Genomic DNA, 18,672 nt, shown 5'->3' with positions numbered 1-18,672 from the left:
TTTTTTTTTGCCATTACATACACATGATGGGATCAATGTGACTGAATAAGAAGGTCCCTCATTAAAATTAATCCAATATTACCAAGATTTTGTAAGGCTGCCTGATGTTAAGATGACTGACATAAATTGGCAGGACTGTGTGGTGATGGCACCTTCATTGCAGAACTCTTTACTCTGAAAGGTTTGGCAGGCCCACTCTTCAGGAAATGAGTGAAGACTTACCCATATAATTTTTTTAAAATTTACTTGGGATTTATATCCCACCCTACCCAAGCGGCCCAGGGCGGCGATAAGTGATAGTCATGGGTGGTCACAATGTGAGGATAAAAACAAAACCCAATAGGTTTCTGCAGACCCAGGGGGATACATTGGTTTGCTGAAAAATACAAAGAGTTTTCCCATACACGTTTGGGATACTCTACCCCTACCCCAACACATCCCAGTAAATGGCGCTTGAGTCCACTGGAGCATTTCTGCAAATTAAAACATTTCAGCCTGTAGAGTGTGACTTTATCATATCTTCCCTCCCTCTGCAGCTCCAAATTCCCCCCCCCAATAGCATTTGGGGGGACATTTTTCACTGCAGCAGGAATGGGGTTTTGGGTGGCAAGAAAGTCAGAAAACATGGGTAGAAATCTTTCCATTCACAGAAATGCTCCAGTGGATCCAAGTCACTACCTTATAGAAGGGGGGAGAGCAGGGATAACACTGGGGAAAGTGGGAAAAGAGCCAGCAGGGGAGGAGGAGAAAGGAAACAGGAAACATGGAACTTCCATTCCCCCTTGAGTTCTTATAGGTCCCCACATTATTATTTAAAACATTTCTATTCCTCCTTTCTACAGAAATTAGACAGCTTACAAAAAATACATATATAATGAATTAAAATCCGTAAAACCACACTGCTATCCTTCAGCACCATGTGATGTGTTATGTGATAGAACTCTTCAAGCTCCCAGTTGTGTGTGGTAACTGCAAAATCAGATGTTCTGCATTAAGTGCGCCAGTATACCATACTGATTAAAGTACCAGACAAGGAATGAGGAAACCCAGATTCAAAAGCCCACATAGCCATGAAATTTATTACTGGGTGACCTTTGGTCAGCCATTCTCGCAACCTAGCCTACTTGCCCTGTCTCGATAGGGCTGTTTTAAGTAATAAAAACAGGTGCGTATAAGAACTATGCAAACTGAGAGCCTTGGAGGAAGGGCAGGATAAACATGGAAAAAGCAACAACAACCAAGTTGAGCCCTTTCCACTCATCACTATAAAGGGGGAAATAATTATTTTGTTCCCTAGGGACATCAATGAGTTCACAGGCAAAAAACCAAAATGCAAAATGCTCCACTGTACAATTTTACACAATCAAACTCTTATGCCACCCCAGGAATTCTCTTTTTTCTCAAGCTCATAAACCAGATACAGCATATTTCTTGGATATGTAAAATCATTTCAGGCATGTGTGTTATTGCATGCTATTTTTGAAAATGCGTTCAGAATACCTTGGTCAGGTATTTCCTCAAGTCTGTGAAAGGGGAAAAGATAGAAACCTTTTGAAGCTGTGTAGGCAACTACAGGAAGGAATCTCCTAATCCAGATGCAGTAGGAAATTGACTCTGTAGTTGCACACAGTCATAATTCCCTTAGAAGTAGCAAACTGATTTAGAGCCCAGCTGGCAATACAGGTGGGTGTATCTAAATCCAGCTTTGGGACAGGGATGGGATCCCTACCCAGAGTCTCATCTGTAGCTGTTGGAATTGGAAAGAAACTGAAGCCAGAATTGGATGCAAGGAGCATGAAGTGCAGCACCGAGGAGAAATTAGTCTGCTGACTAGTCATGGTCAAGAGACCAAGCTTTCTGTCTTTACATCAGGCTTGGCCAAGCCAGAGCTACATAATGACAGACAAAGGAGCCAATGATGTACAACACTGCTCTCCTCTGTTCCAGAAGAGGGCACTGAGACCCAAGCATACAGAATCCCAGGCAGATCATGAGGCTGAGTCCATGAGATTCTCAGTTCAAGCCCCAGACAGCTTGATATATTGGAATGCATTAAGGTTTACACCTCATTTTAGGCATCATGATAAGATATCAAAAAAGATAAGGCAGCAGAAGTTTTTAAAAAGCTCAGTAACCATTTACATCTCATATCATGCTTAAAAACATGACAGTCTCATGAGTTCAGTTAAGATAAATTCTACAGAATATTAGGGGTACAAATCACACACCAAACTGAAATGAATGGGAAATGTGCAAGAATACAGTAATACCCTTGCATAGCTCCCATTCACTTCAATTATGATAGCTCAGGGGAGCTTCCTACAGGATTGTGCCCTCGGATGGAAGAGGAAGAAAAGGAAGAGGAAGAAAAAGAAACGTGTATCACCTTTGACTATGACAGAGACAGGGCCTTTTCAGTGTTGCTGTTTAGCTGCAGAACACCTTCCCTACAGACGTTTGCCACCTATCAGTTAAGTTTTATGTGCCAACCTTTGCATTTGCCCAGGAACACTATTAACTATTGTTGTTGAGTCACACAGACGAGTCCAACTCTTCATGACCCCATGGACCACATCACGCCAGGCCCTCCTGTCTTCCGTCATGCTCCTGTACTGTGTACTTTTTAAATGTTTTTGTCCCACTGTGTACTTTTTAATGTTTAGAGAGCTTCATTAATTACTTTGGTGCTGAATCATTATTTTGTCTTAAAGGTTGTAACTTTGTGTCCTTTGGTTAAAAAGCTTTTGGCCTGGATGGTTTTTACAGCTCTTTACACTGCAGTTTTATTCTGATTCTCAGGATTTTATAGGTTTACTCATTGTGAGATAATGTATTTGTGTTTTTATTTTGATTTAGCTTTTTGAACACTACTTCTATTTTTGAAGAATGTGGCTAACAAGTCTCCTACATAAAATCTGTTTCACTCCACCGTGCATCTACCATTTGCAATTTAAATGCACATGTACATGCCCAAAATGTCTTTACCTTCCCCAAAGCAGTAACTTTAGGGAGCAGAAACAATTTTTAACATTGCAACAGAGCATTTAACAGTGAATCATCTGGATTGAGCAGGACCTCTATAACAAACCAAGCACTAGGTCAAAAATTATCTTTAACCCATCGTTCCCCCCTCACAAAAGTACAATGCAACTTAATGAAAAAGTAAAATCCACTAAATACACACAAATTAAGACTAGCAAACATAATTAGAAGCAATATAGACATAGATCAAACACATTTCACAAGAGCAGATAAAAACTACAGGAATATAAGCAGAAAAAAATCAGACTGAACCAAAAGAAGTGGAGGTAACAAAAACAATCAGTATCTCAGGCAAAAGCCTGGCATTTAAGCAACAGTAAAGATGGTATGAGGTAAATCTCTTGGGAGAGCCTCTCCCAAAGCTGTGGTGCCCCCATAGAAAAAGCTCTTTCCCTTGCCACCCAACTCAACTAAGTTGACAACGGCCTTCAGAGCAGGGCCTCAGAAGATGGTCTCAGTAAACAGGCAGGATTATATAGGAGCAGACAATTCTCCAGATATTCTAGTGAGCTATGGACGCTACTTGGGCACTCAAAGCAACCCCAAGCTGTGAAACTGATCTTTTGGGGAAGGGAGGGAGTGCTCTCATGCACAGAACAGACAAGAACTTGTCTAGGTTTGAAAAACACCTGACTCCAAGTATTTCACTTTCTCCGCATTCAGGTTTGGGTTACTAATGTGTCCTTTTGGAAGTCAGTTCAAGAATGGATATAATGAAATTTAATAAAATAAAAGACTTGCAATCAGAACTTAACATGTATCATCTAGAACATCTTCAGCTTTTTCAATCTGGTACTTGTTGCTCGGCTCTATTATGCTTCCAGATGCTGCCTCTGAAATTCCCATGCAGGAATCCAAAGCCCATTCTGTTACAACATTTCGTCTTTTCACACTGGTCCATGCAGTTCCAAGTTTGATCTTCAATTCCTCTGTGCTGAAGAATTTATTTCATTCCCCTTCCCTCAAACTTTGGACAAGGTCTTAATTTATTAAACTCAGTTCAACGCACAGCATTATAAAAGACAAAAGTAGTAGAGCTTAAAACTGAAAAGTTTTGTTCTCATCTAGAACAATGGTTTATAAGTTAAACTGAATAACCAAGGAATTGTGCACATAGCTAGGTTTGGAGATAGCCTTTTAATGTCTACTTTTGCTCCCATGATACACTCCATCAAAACTGGCTAGGCAATTTGGTCTTCAGTTATACATACAGGTAAGTGAACAGACATGTATATGCAAAAATCTAGATTTTGGGAATCTGGAACACTGTTCAAAACATCCTTACAAGCTCCAAATCAAGCTACCCACCTGCTCTGAACAATCCAAGGGGGACAATAATGAGAGGCACTTGTCAGCCATGAGTGGCTTACATATTACAAACAGACATAACAAATGCCATTACAAAGGTTTTAACCTCTCACTAGAAGACATTCATATTTGTTTAAATAATTCTCTTTCTACATACAGCTCGCACAATATAAATCTATCTGGGGCTAATGTTCCCTTTTCTTGTGCTTGTACCTAATATATCAGCTTCACTACTATAGCAATTATCCCCTGTTCTTCCAGTGCTTCTGCCTTACAGTTCTCGTTGTACACAATATCCACTCTTGTACCAGTTAAATTATACATTCTGTAATACAATTTTCTACCACACTTTTCAGGTTTCTTTCAGGATCGCACAAATTAACATATCTAGTCATATTTCGGAACTTTTTCCAAGTTCCATTTCTTGGTATAACAATGTAGCCAAGACTGAAATTTGAAGCAGCTTTCTGTTTGGTTAAATTCAAAGAAATACTATGGAAAATTATTCCTGAACTTGTTTGATGTTCGTTGGCATATCTTCCCCCAACAAACCACCCTTTATTACTACCCCTAAAATTCTCAGAGTATTTTTTCGCTTTTCAGCTATCCTTGTCCCTACGTTTGCTTATAATATTCAGACAGTATCTTATCTTCAAAAACGGAAACAAGGATTGCATATTGCATTTTTTCTTACAGGTTCTTCATAAGCAACAATTTTATTACCATTCATCACATGCCCACAGACAATCCTTCCTATCTGGTAACTTCACCCAGCATGATTTTTAAACCTGACTGGTCACTAGAGAGAGCAGGGATATTCCCAGGCTCAACCTAATCACAGACTAATTTCATACCTCCATTGAAAAGACTTCACATGGACTCTAGTCTACTATATTCATTGTTTTTCCTATTTGGTATTAGATTAAGGATGTGAAAGGCCCCTTAGAATCTATTTGTTCTAGCATTAGTGTATCAACAGTAAATAGAATACAGTAAACATATAGCCCTTTATTAATAGGCCCCTGTACACATGAAACTGCCTTATACTGAATCAGACCCTTGGTCCATCAAAGTCAGTATTGCCTACTCAGTGGCAATGGCTCTCCAAGGTCTCAGGCAGAGGTCTTTCACATTACCAACTGCCAGATCTTTTAACTGAAGATACGGGGGATTGGACCTGGGACCTTCTGCATGCCAAGCAGATGCTCTACCACTAAGCCATACCCCCTCCCATTTTATGACTGCCATGGCATGATTGTGGAATGTTCATTAAATATATGGATCAGTGTGTTTAAGCCGTTTACTTGCAATTTCCCCTGGTGGCATTTCCTATTGCTTTCTTCACATCAGCTGAATTTAGCACCAGTCTCTGGGACTTTCTGCCCTTCAGTCAGAGGATTAGAGCTGCTTGCTTTTTTGCCAATTTCTTCTTTTCAGCACATCATGCTTTAATAGTTACTGTTTAGAGATTTCCAGCTTCTGCCCAGGATATTTTCTAGGAAAGGCTGAACAGGCATTATTTCGAAGAGTCATCTGTAGCTTCACATAGGAAAATACAGAATCTAGCCTTGACACAAAGCTTCTCAGGTTAGCAAACAAAAGTGAGTTGGGAAGCACTTCCAGTAGTAGGGGGATCTTTAGTCCACTACATGCAGAGAGATATAACATTTCCAGACATTTTGAAGTGATGGGAAAAGACTCAAGGGGGGGGATATATATGTGCAATACATACTATATCATTATCTCACTCTTCCTCCGAGGAGCTTCAAGTGGCATATATGACTTTCCCATCCTCTCTTTTAACTACATAAAAGCCCTGAAACAAATTCTTGATGGAGTGTGTGGCTGGCATGTGAGCGTCACAGCTGAATGGGGATATGAACTCCACAGCCTTAGGGCAAAAATAGACATTATGACATCCAATCAGGCCCTTGCAGCATTTTAAAATGGCCAAGTTCAGCTCTAAAATGGCATCAGCATCCATGGATCAGACCTGTGGACTCCATAACTTCTAGTTTGACTGTTAGTCCTATCTAACTGTGTCTCCACTCTGGTTCTAGTTGATGTATCAAACCTACTTTTACATTACTGCATTAAGAACATGAAACAAGAAATGCATCACTTAAATTCAGGGGTCGTTTCATAGAAAAAGAGCTAGGGGAACTCATTAGCATAACTCATTAGCATATGCCACACACCCTGACATCACTGGAAGTGTATCATAAGGCCACACACCCCTGACATCACCGGAAGTGTGTCATAAGGCCACACACCCCACACCCAACGGTCCCTGGTGGTGGACCTGCAAGGCCGGCGGGAGTGCAAGGAAGCCCTGCGAAGGCCCTCCCTGGCCCCAGGCAGGCAGGGGTGGGGAGAGGCAGGGAGGAAGCAACTTACCCTCCCTCTTCTCCTGCCTCCTCCTGGCTGAATGAGGACCGGAAGCGGGGCGGCCGGAAGCAGGGGGTGGGGCTTCGTCATGTGCCCCGCCCCCCTTACCTCACCCGGGGGAACTGCGATCCCCCGCGATCCCCCCGAAATGACCTCTGCTTAAATTGCAGATAAAATTGTACTTTAAGCTATATTTATAAAATCAGTAAAATGCCATAATTTTATTCATACAACAGTAACAAATATTCTGACACTAGAAGATAAGAGACTTTTGAAAATTGAAGTCCATGATCTACTGTTAGGATGGAATGCTTTTTTGTGGTATGAAAAAGCAGGCTCACAAAAATACTTCAAGCAGCATTGGCTGAGAGCAGCACTACTAAAGGTCTGGGACTGTATACATAAAAACTTTTATACCAAAAGAGCGAGTTTAATAATACCTTTAGAGGCATTTACTTTACCAAACGTTTACACGGGAGAAGAACCGTTAAGATAGCTCATTCCACCAGTACGCAGCCGCCACCGAGATCGCCCTGGCCCTGGTTGTTGCCGACCTGACGTCTTTAGGGCCTGAGAGGTATTCCACAAGGTCTGGAGCAGAGATGCAAGGATTCAGGTCCTGAACAAACGACGTTTGCCAGCACAAATGACTGCTGGCAACAGACTTGCATATATACAGTGCTAGCTAATCAACTCATTAGCTAGCCAGGAGTGAGGACAGGATCCTGTCAGTAATCAGGGCTAAGAGATCTTCTGGCACGCATGCGTGCATTCTGCCTTTGCTCTCTCAGCTGTTGTCTTCTTACATTCCTGAGCCTGGTTACAGGTGGAGGCGAGTCTGATGATGAATTACTGGGCTGCAGCAGAGACTGATCCCTTGCAGGTGTTCCCTGGGAGGCTCTATCCTCCTCACCACTTAGATAGCTTTCAGCTACAGGATCCAGTCTTTGCCTTTCTGCTGCAGTACTGTCCTCAGGAGCCTGTAAGTCCACAGGCTCCTGGCTAGCAGGTGCCTCCTCAGGGGCATCAGCAAGGGCAGGCATGACATCAGCAGGGGGAGGCATGACACCTACCCTCGGACCTCCCCGGCTCAGGACCTCCGTCTTCGTCGGATTCAGCTTCAGCTGGCTCAGTCTAAGCCAACCAGCCACGGCTTGTAACGCTCGGTCTAGATCTTCCAGTTTAGAGTCAAACTGGCCACCCAACAACAGATAGAGCTGGGTGTCGTCCGCATATCGGTGACAACCCAGCCCAAGTCTGGAGACAATTTGGGCAAGGGGGTGCATAAAGATGTTGAATAGCATTGGGGAAAGCATTGCCCCTTGAGGTTCTCCACAATTCAGTGGGTGCCTTCGGGACATCTGTTCCCCTAGCGCCACCCTTTTGTCCCGACCTCAGAGAAAGGAGGCAAGCCATTGTAAGGCAGACCCCTGAATTCCCATGTCGGCAAGGCAGTGGATCAGTAGCTGATGGTCGACCATGTCAAACGCTGCTGACAGGTCCAACAGCAACACCACTGCTGATCCACTCCAATCCAGACGCCTCCGGAGGTTGTCTGTGAGAGCAACCAGTGCTGTCTCTGCCCCATGGCCTGGGTGAAGCTGGACTGGAAGGGATCATCCAGAAAGCCCTGAAGCTGAATTGCCACAGTCCTCTCTATTATTTTACCCAGATAGGGTAAATTGGAGATCAGCTGGCTGGTAATTTGCCAATCGGCCGGGTCCAGTGATGTTTTTTTCAAGAGTGGGCAGACCACTGCCTCTTTAAGAGATGTATGCATAGTTTATGATATAGCATGGATGTCTGCTGTCCAAAGGAAAGAGTTGGCACAGCCTAATCTTTGGGTGCAACTAAAGTAATTCTTCAGATCCTGGCTAGCACACAGACCTCCATGTTATCATGCAGAAATAGGGAAGAGAGATTTGTTTTTTAAAAATAAGAGAGAGAGCTCAAAAATACACATTCTTTTAATATAACTGAATACATTTGGAAATTCAGTTCAACCTTGCTACAAAACTAAATTAATTACTAGTATATATCATCACATGCAGCAAGTATCATAAATCACAGGGCACTGCTTTAGTCCATTAGAGAAAAATCACTAGCAAGGCTACTCATTTCTACTGATTCTTTACCTAGCATTCCACTTAAAATTAAACTCCAGCATTGCTAATAGAAGGACTACCATGTTTTTCTTTACAGGTGATCAGTGCATTCAGATTAGTGGTGGAGACAGATCTGGATAGCCAGTGCTGGTTATATCTGCAAAGGGAGAGCGGCCACTGCCATCTATCCCTCGACAGCCTTCCTCTGAGATAGTATGCACCTAGCCCAGTCTAACTTAGTCTGTAGTCTTAAGCACACTTACCTAAAAATAAGATGAAATGAACACAGCACGATTGACTCCTCAGTATACATGTATAGGACTGGGCTGTTAATTAAATCTGCATCATAGCTCTTGTCCTAAGTTACATCTATCAATATGCAGACTTAGGCTTTATATCATGTCCAGCCTCCTCTTCCTTCCCCCTTTTCTTGTTTCCCCTCACTCAGCCTGAAAGAACAGTTCTGCTAAGTTTAAAACTTCACTTGATAGTTCGCAATGTTTCAGTTGATGTAAATACAGGTGCACTTTTTAATGAACTTCTGACTGAAAAGTGATATAAAAATGCATTTTTAAAACACATTTGAAAAAATCCCCTAGCACTGGTTCAGCAAGTGTCATAGGAGTTGTAGACAATATTAGCTATCCCAAACTCATTCTTACTTTACATGCCATTCCATCCCAATATGTCACTTACCCTTGCAAACAGTAGTAAAACTCAGAATCAATCTCTGAAAGCTCTTTCACTTTGAGCTCCACAGCCACCAGAAAATGGAAGGTGTGCATAAAGCAAAATTAGTTTCTCAACCTTTTTTCATGTTAATTTATTATTTGATTGTTTGGCAGAAGAAGGAATAATTTAAGGCAAATAAGAATCAAGAGGACTCAAGGCTATGTCAACTTGTTATAGGAGCAATGCACTTGGCAGACTCCTGTATTTACCCAAGTACTTGAAAATGTTCTGTATTCTACAGTAGTTAGAAGTACTTTCCTAAAATCAAGTCCTAAGAATGCTGGTTGTTCAGTTATCTAGTCAACTGCAGGAACCACACTATCAGCACTAACAGTACAGCCTTCGGTGAGAAAAGAGGGGGAGATTTTCCCTCCTCTTCTGCTTTACCTTTATGGCTTTTTCAGTTCAAAACAGACACATAGAATTGTGAAGGCCCAGGGGGCATTTTTCAAACTGAACAGCTCTTCCACTCTTTAGTTAACCTGTTTGGAATTTACTCTGGAGTATACAGAGGACAGGTGACCATCTTTAGATCAGAACACTGGATGTGACTCATGGGGATTCCTTTTAAGCTTCTATGGAAAGGTTCCAAATAACCGTATGACTCCTTCTTTGCAGCCAGTTTATTATACTTTTTGTCCAATGAGTTCTTCTTAGGTAGATAACTTAAGGGCAGAATTAGGTATTTATACGGCAAAGATTGAGAACCGAAGAATAAAGAAACCATTGCTGCCATCCCTAATGTATGAGTTACAACTAACTATCACTTTATATTTTAAACTGTTTTAGATGGTTTTATCTTTGTTATAATTGTTTATATTATTCTTGTAAGCCGCCCTGAGTCTGCTTCGGCGGGAGGGCGGGGTATAAATCAATCAAACAAACAAACAAACAAACAAGCAGTGTACACAATTTTTCAGGTTTGAGAAAAAGCTAGTGCAGCAACGTAGCATTCTGATTTGGGAGGCAAAAGATCCTGGACTTTTCTCTGGTAATTTCTAATAACTCAGAAATGCATAAAATTCCCTTTCTTGATGAAGGACAAGGACCAGCAAGAACCCCTCAATAGCTGCTTGAAATGAGAAACTTGCTGCCACTAAACAGGTTAAGTTTGGCATATATCAGCAATTCTTAAACTCTGTTGTATCACAGAGTGCTATTCTGCTTTGCTTGCTCTCTGCAGATCATTTGCATTACAGCCATCATGTATTAGATTGTATGATAGGTTTATAAATTAAAATTTCTGCACTAGCTAAGCAGCAGCACTTGGAAGCAGTAACAGTTGGAGCCAAAGGCCTAAAGCATCCACATACAATGTGGATTAATAGGACATTTATAAAAAGTCACAGAAAAAGAAAGGGTTAACTGACTGAAAGCTTCTACAAATTATAAAGAACCCAAGTATTAGTGCAATCAACAATTTTCATACATATTGGAAAATAAAGCTATAAATGAAAATGCTACAACCCAATACAGTTCTAATTGCAAATAAATTTTCAGTTAATGCCACACACATGTCAATGTGCTTTTAAGTTATACATCCCTGCAGCTAAAATGATCTTTCTAGCTTGCTGGACAATTTTGTCAAGCCACTTTTCCCCACAATTTGATCACCCAAATCTGCATTTCATGTTTTATAAACATATGGGTCCTACACACTTCAAACCGGTCTACATTGTACAGTGTGTGTAAAGGAACAGGACATTATATAAGCAATGATAAATTTCAAAGTGTTGTTGCTAGTCATGACACCAGGAATCAATGCCAAAAATTAGATGATCTGCCATGCTTAGCTCTACTGCTCTTTATAGCCCTAGTTGAAAGTTATCCTACTGAGCAATACAATTTCTTCTGAGAAAGAACACAAACCTTAGATTAGGAACCTACCTTGACTTAACCAGAACAACCATCAAAGTATAAATTTCTGCACTTAAATTCAGTAGCCAGAATATTTTCTCCATTCATTTCCTGCCTCATTCCATAACACATGCCTTGAAATTGGAAACTACCCATGCAAACAACTCTTTCTGATGAACAATTCAGAAAATATTTTCAAAAACTACAATTTAACTATGGAACTCTGAAGCCCAAATAAATAAATCATAAGATGAAGAATGTCATGCACCAGAAGACCACTCTTTAAGATGAGGCAACATTGATAGCCAGTGTGGTATAGGTTAGAATGTTGAAACGGGACCTGGGAGAACCAGGGCTGAATCCCCACTCGCCATGGAAGCTTGCTGGGTGACCCTGAGCCACTCACACCCACTCGGCCTAACCTATCTCATAGGGCTGTTGTAAGGATAAAATGGAGGCCAATAATGTGAGCTGCTTTGGGTCACTGCTAGGGAGAAAGACAGGGTATAAATGAAGTAAATAAATATTGCCATTGTCTGTAATTCTCAAAAGCCTAGTTATATTTCCATATGTAGCAGTTTAAGGGGTTTTTTTACAAATTTTCTTTACATTATTATTTAAATTATTTTATTTTATCGCACAACCCTGTGCTGTATGTTAGGCTGAGTAACAGTAACTGGCAAAAGGTCAACCAGTGTGATTGGTGACTTAGTGCAGAATACGAACCCACAATGTCCAAGCATGGCACTATTTACTGGACCATACAGTTCTCTTCTGCACCTCATATGAAAAGCCTGATAATGCAATTATGTCATGTCATGGATTATGCAGAACTTTTACAAGGGCATGCAAAGTCACTCTAGGTTGAATACTACAAGTATCATCAGCCTGCAAGTATCATCTTGCCATGGGCTGGATATGGTTCAAGTCACTGACTGCAAACCATGGCTGATACAATCTTTTCATCACCTGAAAAAAGGTCACTATTAACGGAAGGAAGAACTCCAGATTCACAGGTGATGCACTCTTAAACTCCATATTTCACAAAATAAAGCACACTGGGTTTTAATATCTCCCTTTACTAAACTCACTGTAATGGACTTACACATCTGGCTAACCCTTTGCCTTCACCAGCTGTGGAATCACGCTAGAGTTCCACCCAACTTCACAAGTGATTTGGATGTGCTCCTGACCTAATTTATGCTTCTGACCAATGCAGAAAAAAAATCTGCTTCAAGTTTGTTCTTGAGTTGCTTTCTTGTATCCAGTGTTTGGCAAGCCGGGCATTCTAAGTATCCAATTAGCAATAATTAAATCAAGGATAGGGAACCAATTTTGTTCAGAGTTAGATCTTGAAAGCTTCCAGAGATATATTCCTCAAAGCAGTTCACAGCATTTGTTAATACGACACTGGCAAAGCTAGATATGGATCACCAAAATTTAAGTTGTATAAGAGTAATGTTTGGCATCTGAGATGTGAAAGGGGCTCCAAGTGGATTGGTTGGCCAACAGTTTTAATAAAGGTTACAGACACCACAATTAGGAAGAGGTTTAATGATGTTTCAAGCTAACGCCATGTCAATTAGAGTTAATATTTGCAAAGACTGTGCAGAAATAAATCTATGGACCAAAATCATCCTTTTTATATTTAATAAGAAGAAGACATTTTCAGCACAGGAAATGATCGAAGTCTGGCTCTACCTTCAGATCTCAAATGAAAGTACAGCAAATACAGTAAAGTATCTTGGCAATCATTTTGCTTAAAAGAAACAGAACATCGGGCACCCCAAATTATTTAAAATGGGGTCTGCTGTCCTCACTGGAAGGGGGAATTAAGTCTTTCATTTTGCTCACTGCTAGAAAAGGGGAAGTAGCATAAGGAAGCTTCTGGATCTCAAACACTGCCTCATTTGTACAGAGGCAAAACAATTCACTTAACAGAGATCAACCCAGGGACAAGAGTCCTGTACCAAACCCAATGCCAAATCTACCCATATCCACTCAGGCAATACTATTACAGAATAACATTGCCATAATATCAGGATTTCATTCTCCTGTTCACCCTTCAATATGATACATTACCATAATCTACTAGCGGTGCTCTTCTGCTGTCCACAGAGGTGAAAAAAGAATAAATGACACAGATCTGATATTTTTAAAAATGGCAACATTCAGAAACTAGTGCAAGGAGGTTTCAGTCTCCCATGTCACTTCACTTTGCTACTGGCATGAAACTCACTATCCTTCAACAGGGGAAAACTTCAAAGGGAACAAATGAAAATGCTGAACTAGATTTTAACCATCAAGTCTGACTATTCATTTTGGATTCAGTGAAGGATTTCTCACCTAGTACATGCATTCAAATTGGCATAGCAAAACTAAGATAGTAAAAAGAAAAAGTAGCTCAGTAGAATTAGAAATATTGTACTGATATGAATGATCACTGTGCTTATCTTCTATATTTGAACTTGTATTTTGTGACTCCTTGGCTTCACTATTTAAATATTCTCTCTGTATTGGGGATAACACTTTGTCTGATGAAAGGTATGGCTCAAATACACAGTGGATGAAGTAGGGTTAAACCTGGTAACAAGTCTATTTGCCAAAGGTTACTCCTAAATATGGTCCTTCTGATAAAAGGATCCTCATTAAATCCTTTCTGTTGATTGTCCATACAACACTCCAAGATGTTACATTTTTATCCTTTCTTTCCTCTGAGGGATCATTTTGTATTCACAACAACCCTGTTTAGTGGGTTAAACTGACTGAATGGCCCCAAGCCACTTCACAGCTGAACCCAGGTCTCTTCAGCCGATGCTAGAATTCTACGTACTATATCACGGTGGGGATTTGCTGGCTCAAAGTTCATTCTATTTACCGCTCCACCACACTAGCTCTCAGTGTAGGAGGCTACTCATAAAATCACTGAACACAGATTAGTCAGCTCTTACCATTTTTTAGCTATTTGTCCACACAATCAAGGTGAACAAAGTAATGCTTAATCGCAGGGTCTCGCTTCCCCCCCAATTCTACAATTCTTTCAATAGATACTGAAGTGAGAGCTCAAAATCTACATTCATACCAAACGTACATATTCTTCAGATAAGCCTTGAATTGCTACTACTTACTACTAGTAGTAATTCCAATATAAACCAGCATGAAGACAATGGGCGTAGTCTGCTTTTCACTATATCTCAATGCTTTCTAGGAATATATATATGTATATGTGTATATATGTGTATGTGTATATATGTATGTACGTATATGTATGTATATATATGTATCTGTGTGTGTGTACATTAAGAACAAAATTGAAGGACTGGAAGAAGGAGAGATTGAGGGTCAATAATAAAAATGTACAAGCTTTTTGAGGATGCCTTTTTACCAGAAATTCAGCATCTTTGGTCCTAACAGCAGCCTACTCAAAGACCTTGTACAATGATCAACATAAAATTCACCTAAACTACAAATGCCAGGGAGCTACTATCTTTGAACACAATACACAGACCAAAACTTGGGCATGCAACACAAACACTCAGACCTGGACTAGAAGAACAGATGAGAAGAGTTTCAGAGAGATGGGCAACAACTCTCAAAAGAGATATTTACACTCTCCCCATATGTGCCTCAGAGAGCCTTGTGCTCTGTGGACAGCCATCTGCTGGTTGTCCCCAGCCTAAAAGCTTCAACCAGGGCCAGGGCTTTCTCAGGCCTGGCCCCAGACTGGTGGAATATGCTCCTGATTGAGATCAGAGCCCTGCGAGACCTGTTGCAGTTTCACAGGGCCTGTAAAACGGAGCTGTTCCACCAGGCCTTTGGCTGAGGCAGTGGGCATCTACCAGCTGGCCTCCCTACTACTGCTACATGAGACCATCATGGCCCGGCATTGGCCCACTTATTTTCCCATCTGTAGAAACTGGAATTAAATGCATTGCAAGTGGTTTTATTGTATTATTTTAGATTGTTTTGTATTTATTGTTGTGAGCCGCCCTGAGCCCGTTCACGGGAAGGGCGGGATATAAATAGAAATAAATTTAAAAATGTAACTTGGCAGAGGTCTCGCTAACCTGTAACAAAATAAACTGAGGCCAAGCTGACAGACTGAAACAATTATTTCATAGGTGCAAGTTCTTTTAACCTTCATAATTGCTGGAGTTGTTTATCCTAAATGGCTAGGTGCTAACTGAAAATTTAAACAAGTATATAAAACAGGTCTTCTTCAATCCATGGGTATGATAGATAACACCAGATTAATTAGGACAGCTAAATCTACATTGTAAAAGCCTTCCACTAATCCAATGGCTTCTCGATTAACATTCTGCCCTCATGCTTATTAACTATGTCCAGTATCACCAGTTATTTTAAAACAACAAGTGCCATTTCAGTCAAACAAACTGGGGGAAAGGGGGCCAAGGAGGTCACCAGCAGTTTGACAGACAAGCAAAGGGGGAAAAATCAGAAGAGTTTGTCACACGGCTGCTTCTAAAAGAAGGCTGAAGTAAGCCCCTAAAGACCACAAAGAGAATAAGGTAAAAATACTTGGGAGTGAGAGATACCATGTCCCCATCTCAAATGAAATCAATCACATGGGGCAATTTCATATTCTTAAGTGGAAAGGAACTAAACATTTACAGTTCCTAGACTCATCTTCTGCTAATCAAATACACAACTAATAATTTTTTTAAGTCATGTGTGATTGCCTCTCTACTGACAGTATACATCTATTGATGACTTTAAAAACAGATTAATCAGATTCATGGAATACAGCTCTATCATTGGCTATGACATGTCCAACAGTAATGTAACCTCCACGTATAGAGACAGTATATCTCTGAATATAAGACGGTAGAGGGAAAATAATAAAGGAAAGCCATCACCTTCATACCTGGCTTCTAAGCTCCTAAAGGCACCTGAGCGGGCTGCCAGAACCAGGATGCTGACCCAGACAGATGCAGCACAGCAATTCTTATATTTTACAGACTTCCCCAAATTTAAGCCCTTTGCCTCCCCTATATCCTCATCTAACAGACACCATCCTCCCACAAAAGCATGTGCAGAAGAAAGCCAAAAGGTACAAGTCTTTAAATTTTCCCTGTCATCATAATACAAGGGTGTCACCACTACTAATTCTCACTCCGTGCATCTCTCCACTCCTGTCTCCTCCCTTTCAGGATCACAGTTTCCTTCTGCACCTAGATAACTGTCCCATTTTTCTTGGCAATGTAGCACTGGGTCTAACCTCACTCTATTTTGAGAATAAACAGAGACAACCTTCTCTTCCCAATCTATCTGATGCTCTCGCTCTCTCACACACACACACAAACGCACATTGTGCTCCCCACCTACCAATGAAAGGATGCCACAAATCGCACCCCGCGTGCTTTGGGTATTCTATAGACCCACCCAATTCAGCCTCCTTCCACCACACTAAGAAGATGCCTACATTTGCCACCCCATGCAAAAAGGATGGGCTTAGTTTTTTTAAATCCTTCTACTTCACTGTAACAGGATGTTACGGCCACTATTAATAAATACCAATAGTTGCGATATTATGGAGGATTTTCAGAGCAAATAAGCATTTAGCCTCTCCCACTCAGCCTGGGGGATGCCACGAGATATTTCCTCCTCGCCGCCGCCACCATGTTCACACATATAATGAAATCCACCCTCATCTGCAGCGATGATGATAACGATGAAGCTTAGGTCGGCGCCCCCCCCCCCCCCGCCTCCAGGTAACGGAAACCACCCCTCCCCCATGGCCGCCCCCGCAACCCCCTCACCTTTCACGATGCGCTCCGTCGTGGGCAGTTTGCCGCCCTGGCCGCGCCCGGACATGGTCCCGCCTGTTCCGTCGGCTCCCGGGACCCTCCTGCCTCCCCACGGGAGGGGCCGGGACTCCGGCGGCGGCAGCAGCGGCGGCTTAGCAGGCCCAGGCGGCGACGGTGACGGCAGCAAAGGCGCAAGAACAAGGGAATCCTCTCAGGGTCCGGGCGGCGGCAGCGGCGGCTCTCTCCACCCGAGCCCCCCGCGCCTGCCCGCTACCACGCATGCGCCAGCGTCGATACTCACTCCCCTCCCCTCCTTCCACGGCACACAAGGCACAAGCTGTCAAGGCCGCCGTCTCTTTGATGGCAGAGCGCAGGCGCGTGCAGCCCTCATCTCCCTGACACCCGCCCTCCCACTTCCACCGCCCGTTACGCATGCGCTAAAGGAACCCTTCCTAGTCTGCTTTCCATACGGTGTGATTGGCCACCACTACGCCTGCGCGTGGAAAGGGGAAGGGAAAGTTGGGGGGGGGATTAAACAGCAACCTACGCTCCATTCGGTCACGTGACCAAGTTGCGGTCAATGGACTTTCCTTTTCCCTCCCCCTTTTTCCGTGCCGCCATTTTGAATGGGAAGAAGAGTTGCTAGGAAACAAACAGCTGGAGCCAGAATGAAGAGACCGAAGTGATGGGGGGGGAGGGGTTAGCGGAGATGCGGCTCCAAAGCCTGCCTAAATGTGCAAAAGGCTAATAGGCCAAACGGGCAGCTTTAACATGCCCTGCTTATCCTGTGCCCTCCGCCCACTCGGTTATAGTATCCTCCAGCGGGCCTGGAAGAGCGCTGAAGGCAAACGCTCTTACCACGTAATCATATTAGCGCTGGGACAGTATACGGGGACAATGCGCAGCCTCTGCCATCCGGCAGCAAAGGTAATAACAATGGCAACAACCGGAGGGGTCAACGTTAGTAGTCGGTTATAGCCGAAAGAAAGCTCCTTAAGTGCTACATTTGTTGTACCATCAGCCTTCAAAGAACCCACATCATGAGATAAGTGACAAATGTACAAAGAGAAGAATAGTTAGGGATGTGTGTTACATTACTGTCTAGCCATGACTGAACAGCAGACTGGGAGAAGTAGGCCATTGCCAACAAGAAATAAGTTAGCAGAACATATTTATTTACATTACTTATAGCCTGTCTTTCTCACTGAGACTCAAGGCAGATTATAAAATAAGAAGCAATGCAATCAAACATTGTAAAACAATGAACTATGCAATAGGTTTAGGATGGTGTTAGAAAAATTGTCTTAGAGGCATTGTATGCTATAAATGGCACCAGCTGCACCTCTTGACTGACTGGAACAGTATATCATAGCCTGATACCTCTACTTGTGTACTGTGTGCCAACTGACAAAAGTTATGTCACAATAAATTGGTTAATCTTTAAAGACTATCACAAGACTGTTCTGCTGGAA

At 42.1% G+C, this 18,672-nt stretch overlaps 1 protein-coding gene across 4 annotated transcripts in view; it reads right to left on the bottom strand.

The window, feature by feature from the left end:
- PPP3CC (protein phosphatase 3, catalytic subunit, gamma isozyme) overlaps positions 1-17,543 on the bottom strand; it is an 85,416-nt gene extending 67,873 nt beyond the window's left edge. For all 4 annotated transcript variants that reach the window (XM_015414213.1, XM_015414215.1, XM_015414214.1 and 1 more), the window contains exon 1: positions 17,213-17,543. In XM_015414213.1, the coding sequence (XP_015269699.1) occupies positions 17,213-17,267 (55 nt within the window). In that variant the 5' untranslated portion in view covers positions 17,268-17,543. The remainder of the gene's footprint in view (positions 1-17,212) is intronic.
- Positions 17,544-18,672: the final 1,129 nt, after the last annotated feature.

The sequence above is a fragment of the Gekko japonicus genome, unplaced genomic scaffold (genome assembly GCF_001447785.1).
Source record: "Gekko japonicus isolate JY-2015 unplaced genomic scaffold, Gekko_japonicus_V1.1 scaffold9, whole genome shotgun sequence".
NCBI classification, from domain to species: Eukaryota; Metazoa; Chordata; class Lepidosauria; order Squamata; family Gekkonidae; genus Gekko; species Gekko japonicus.
This window is presented reverse-complemented; position numbering and strand designations above follow the sequence as displayed.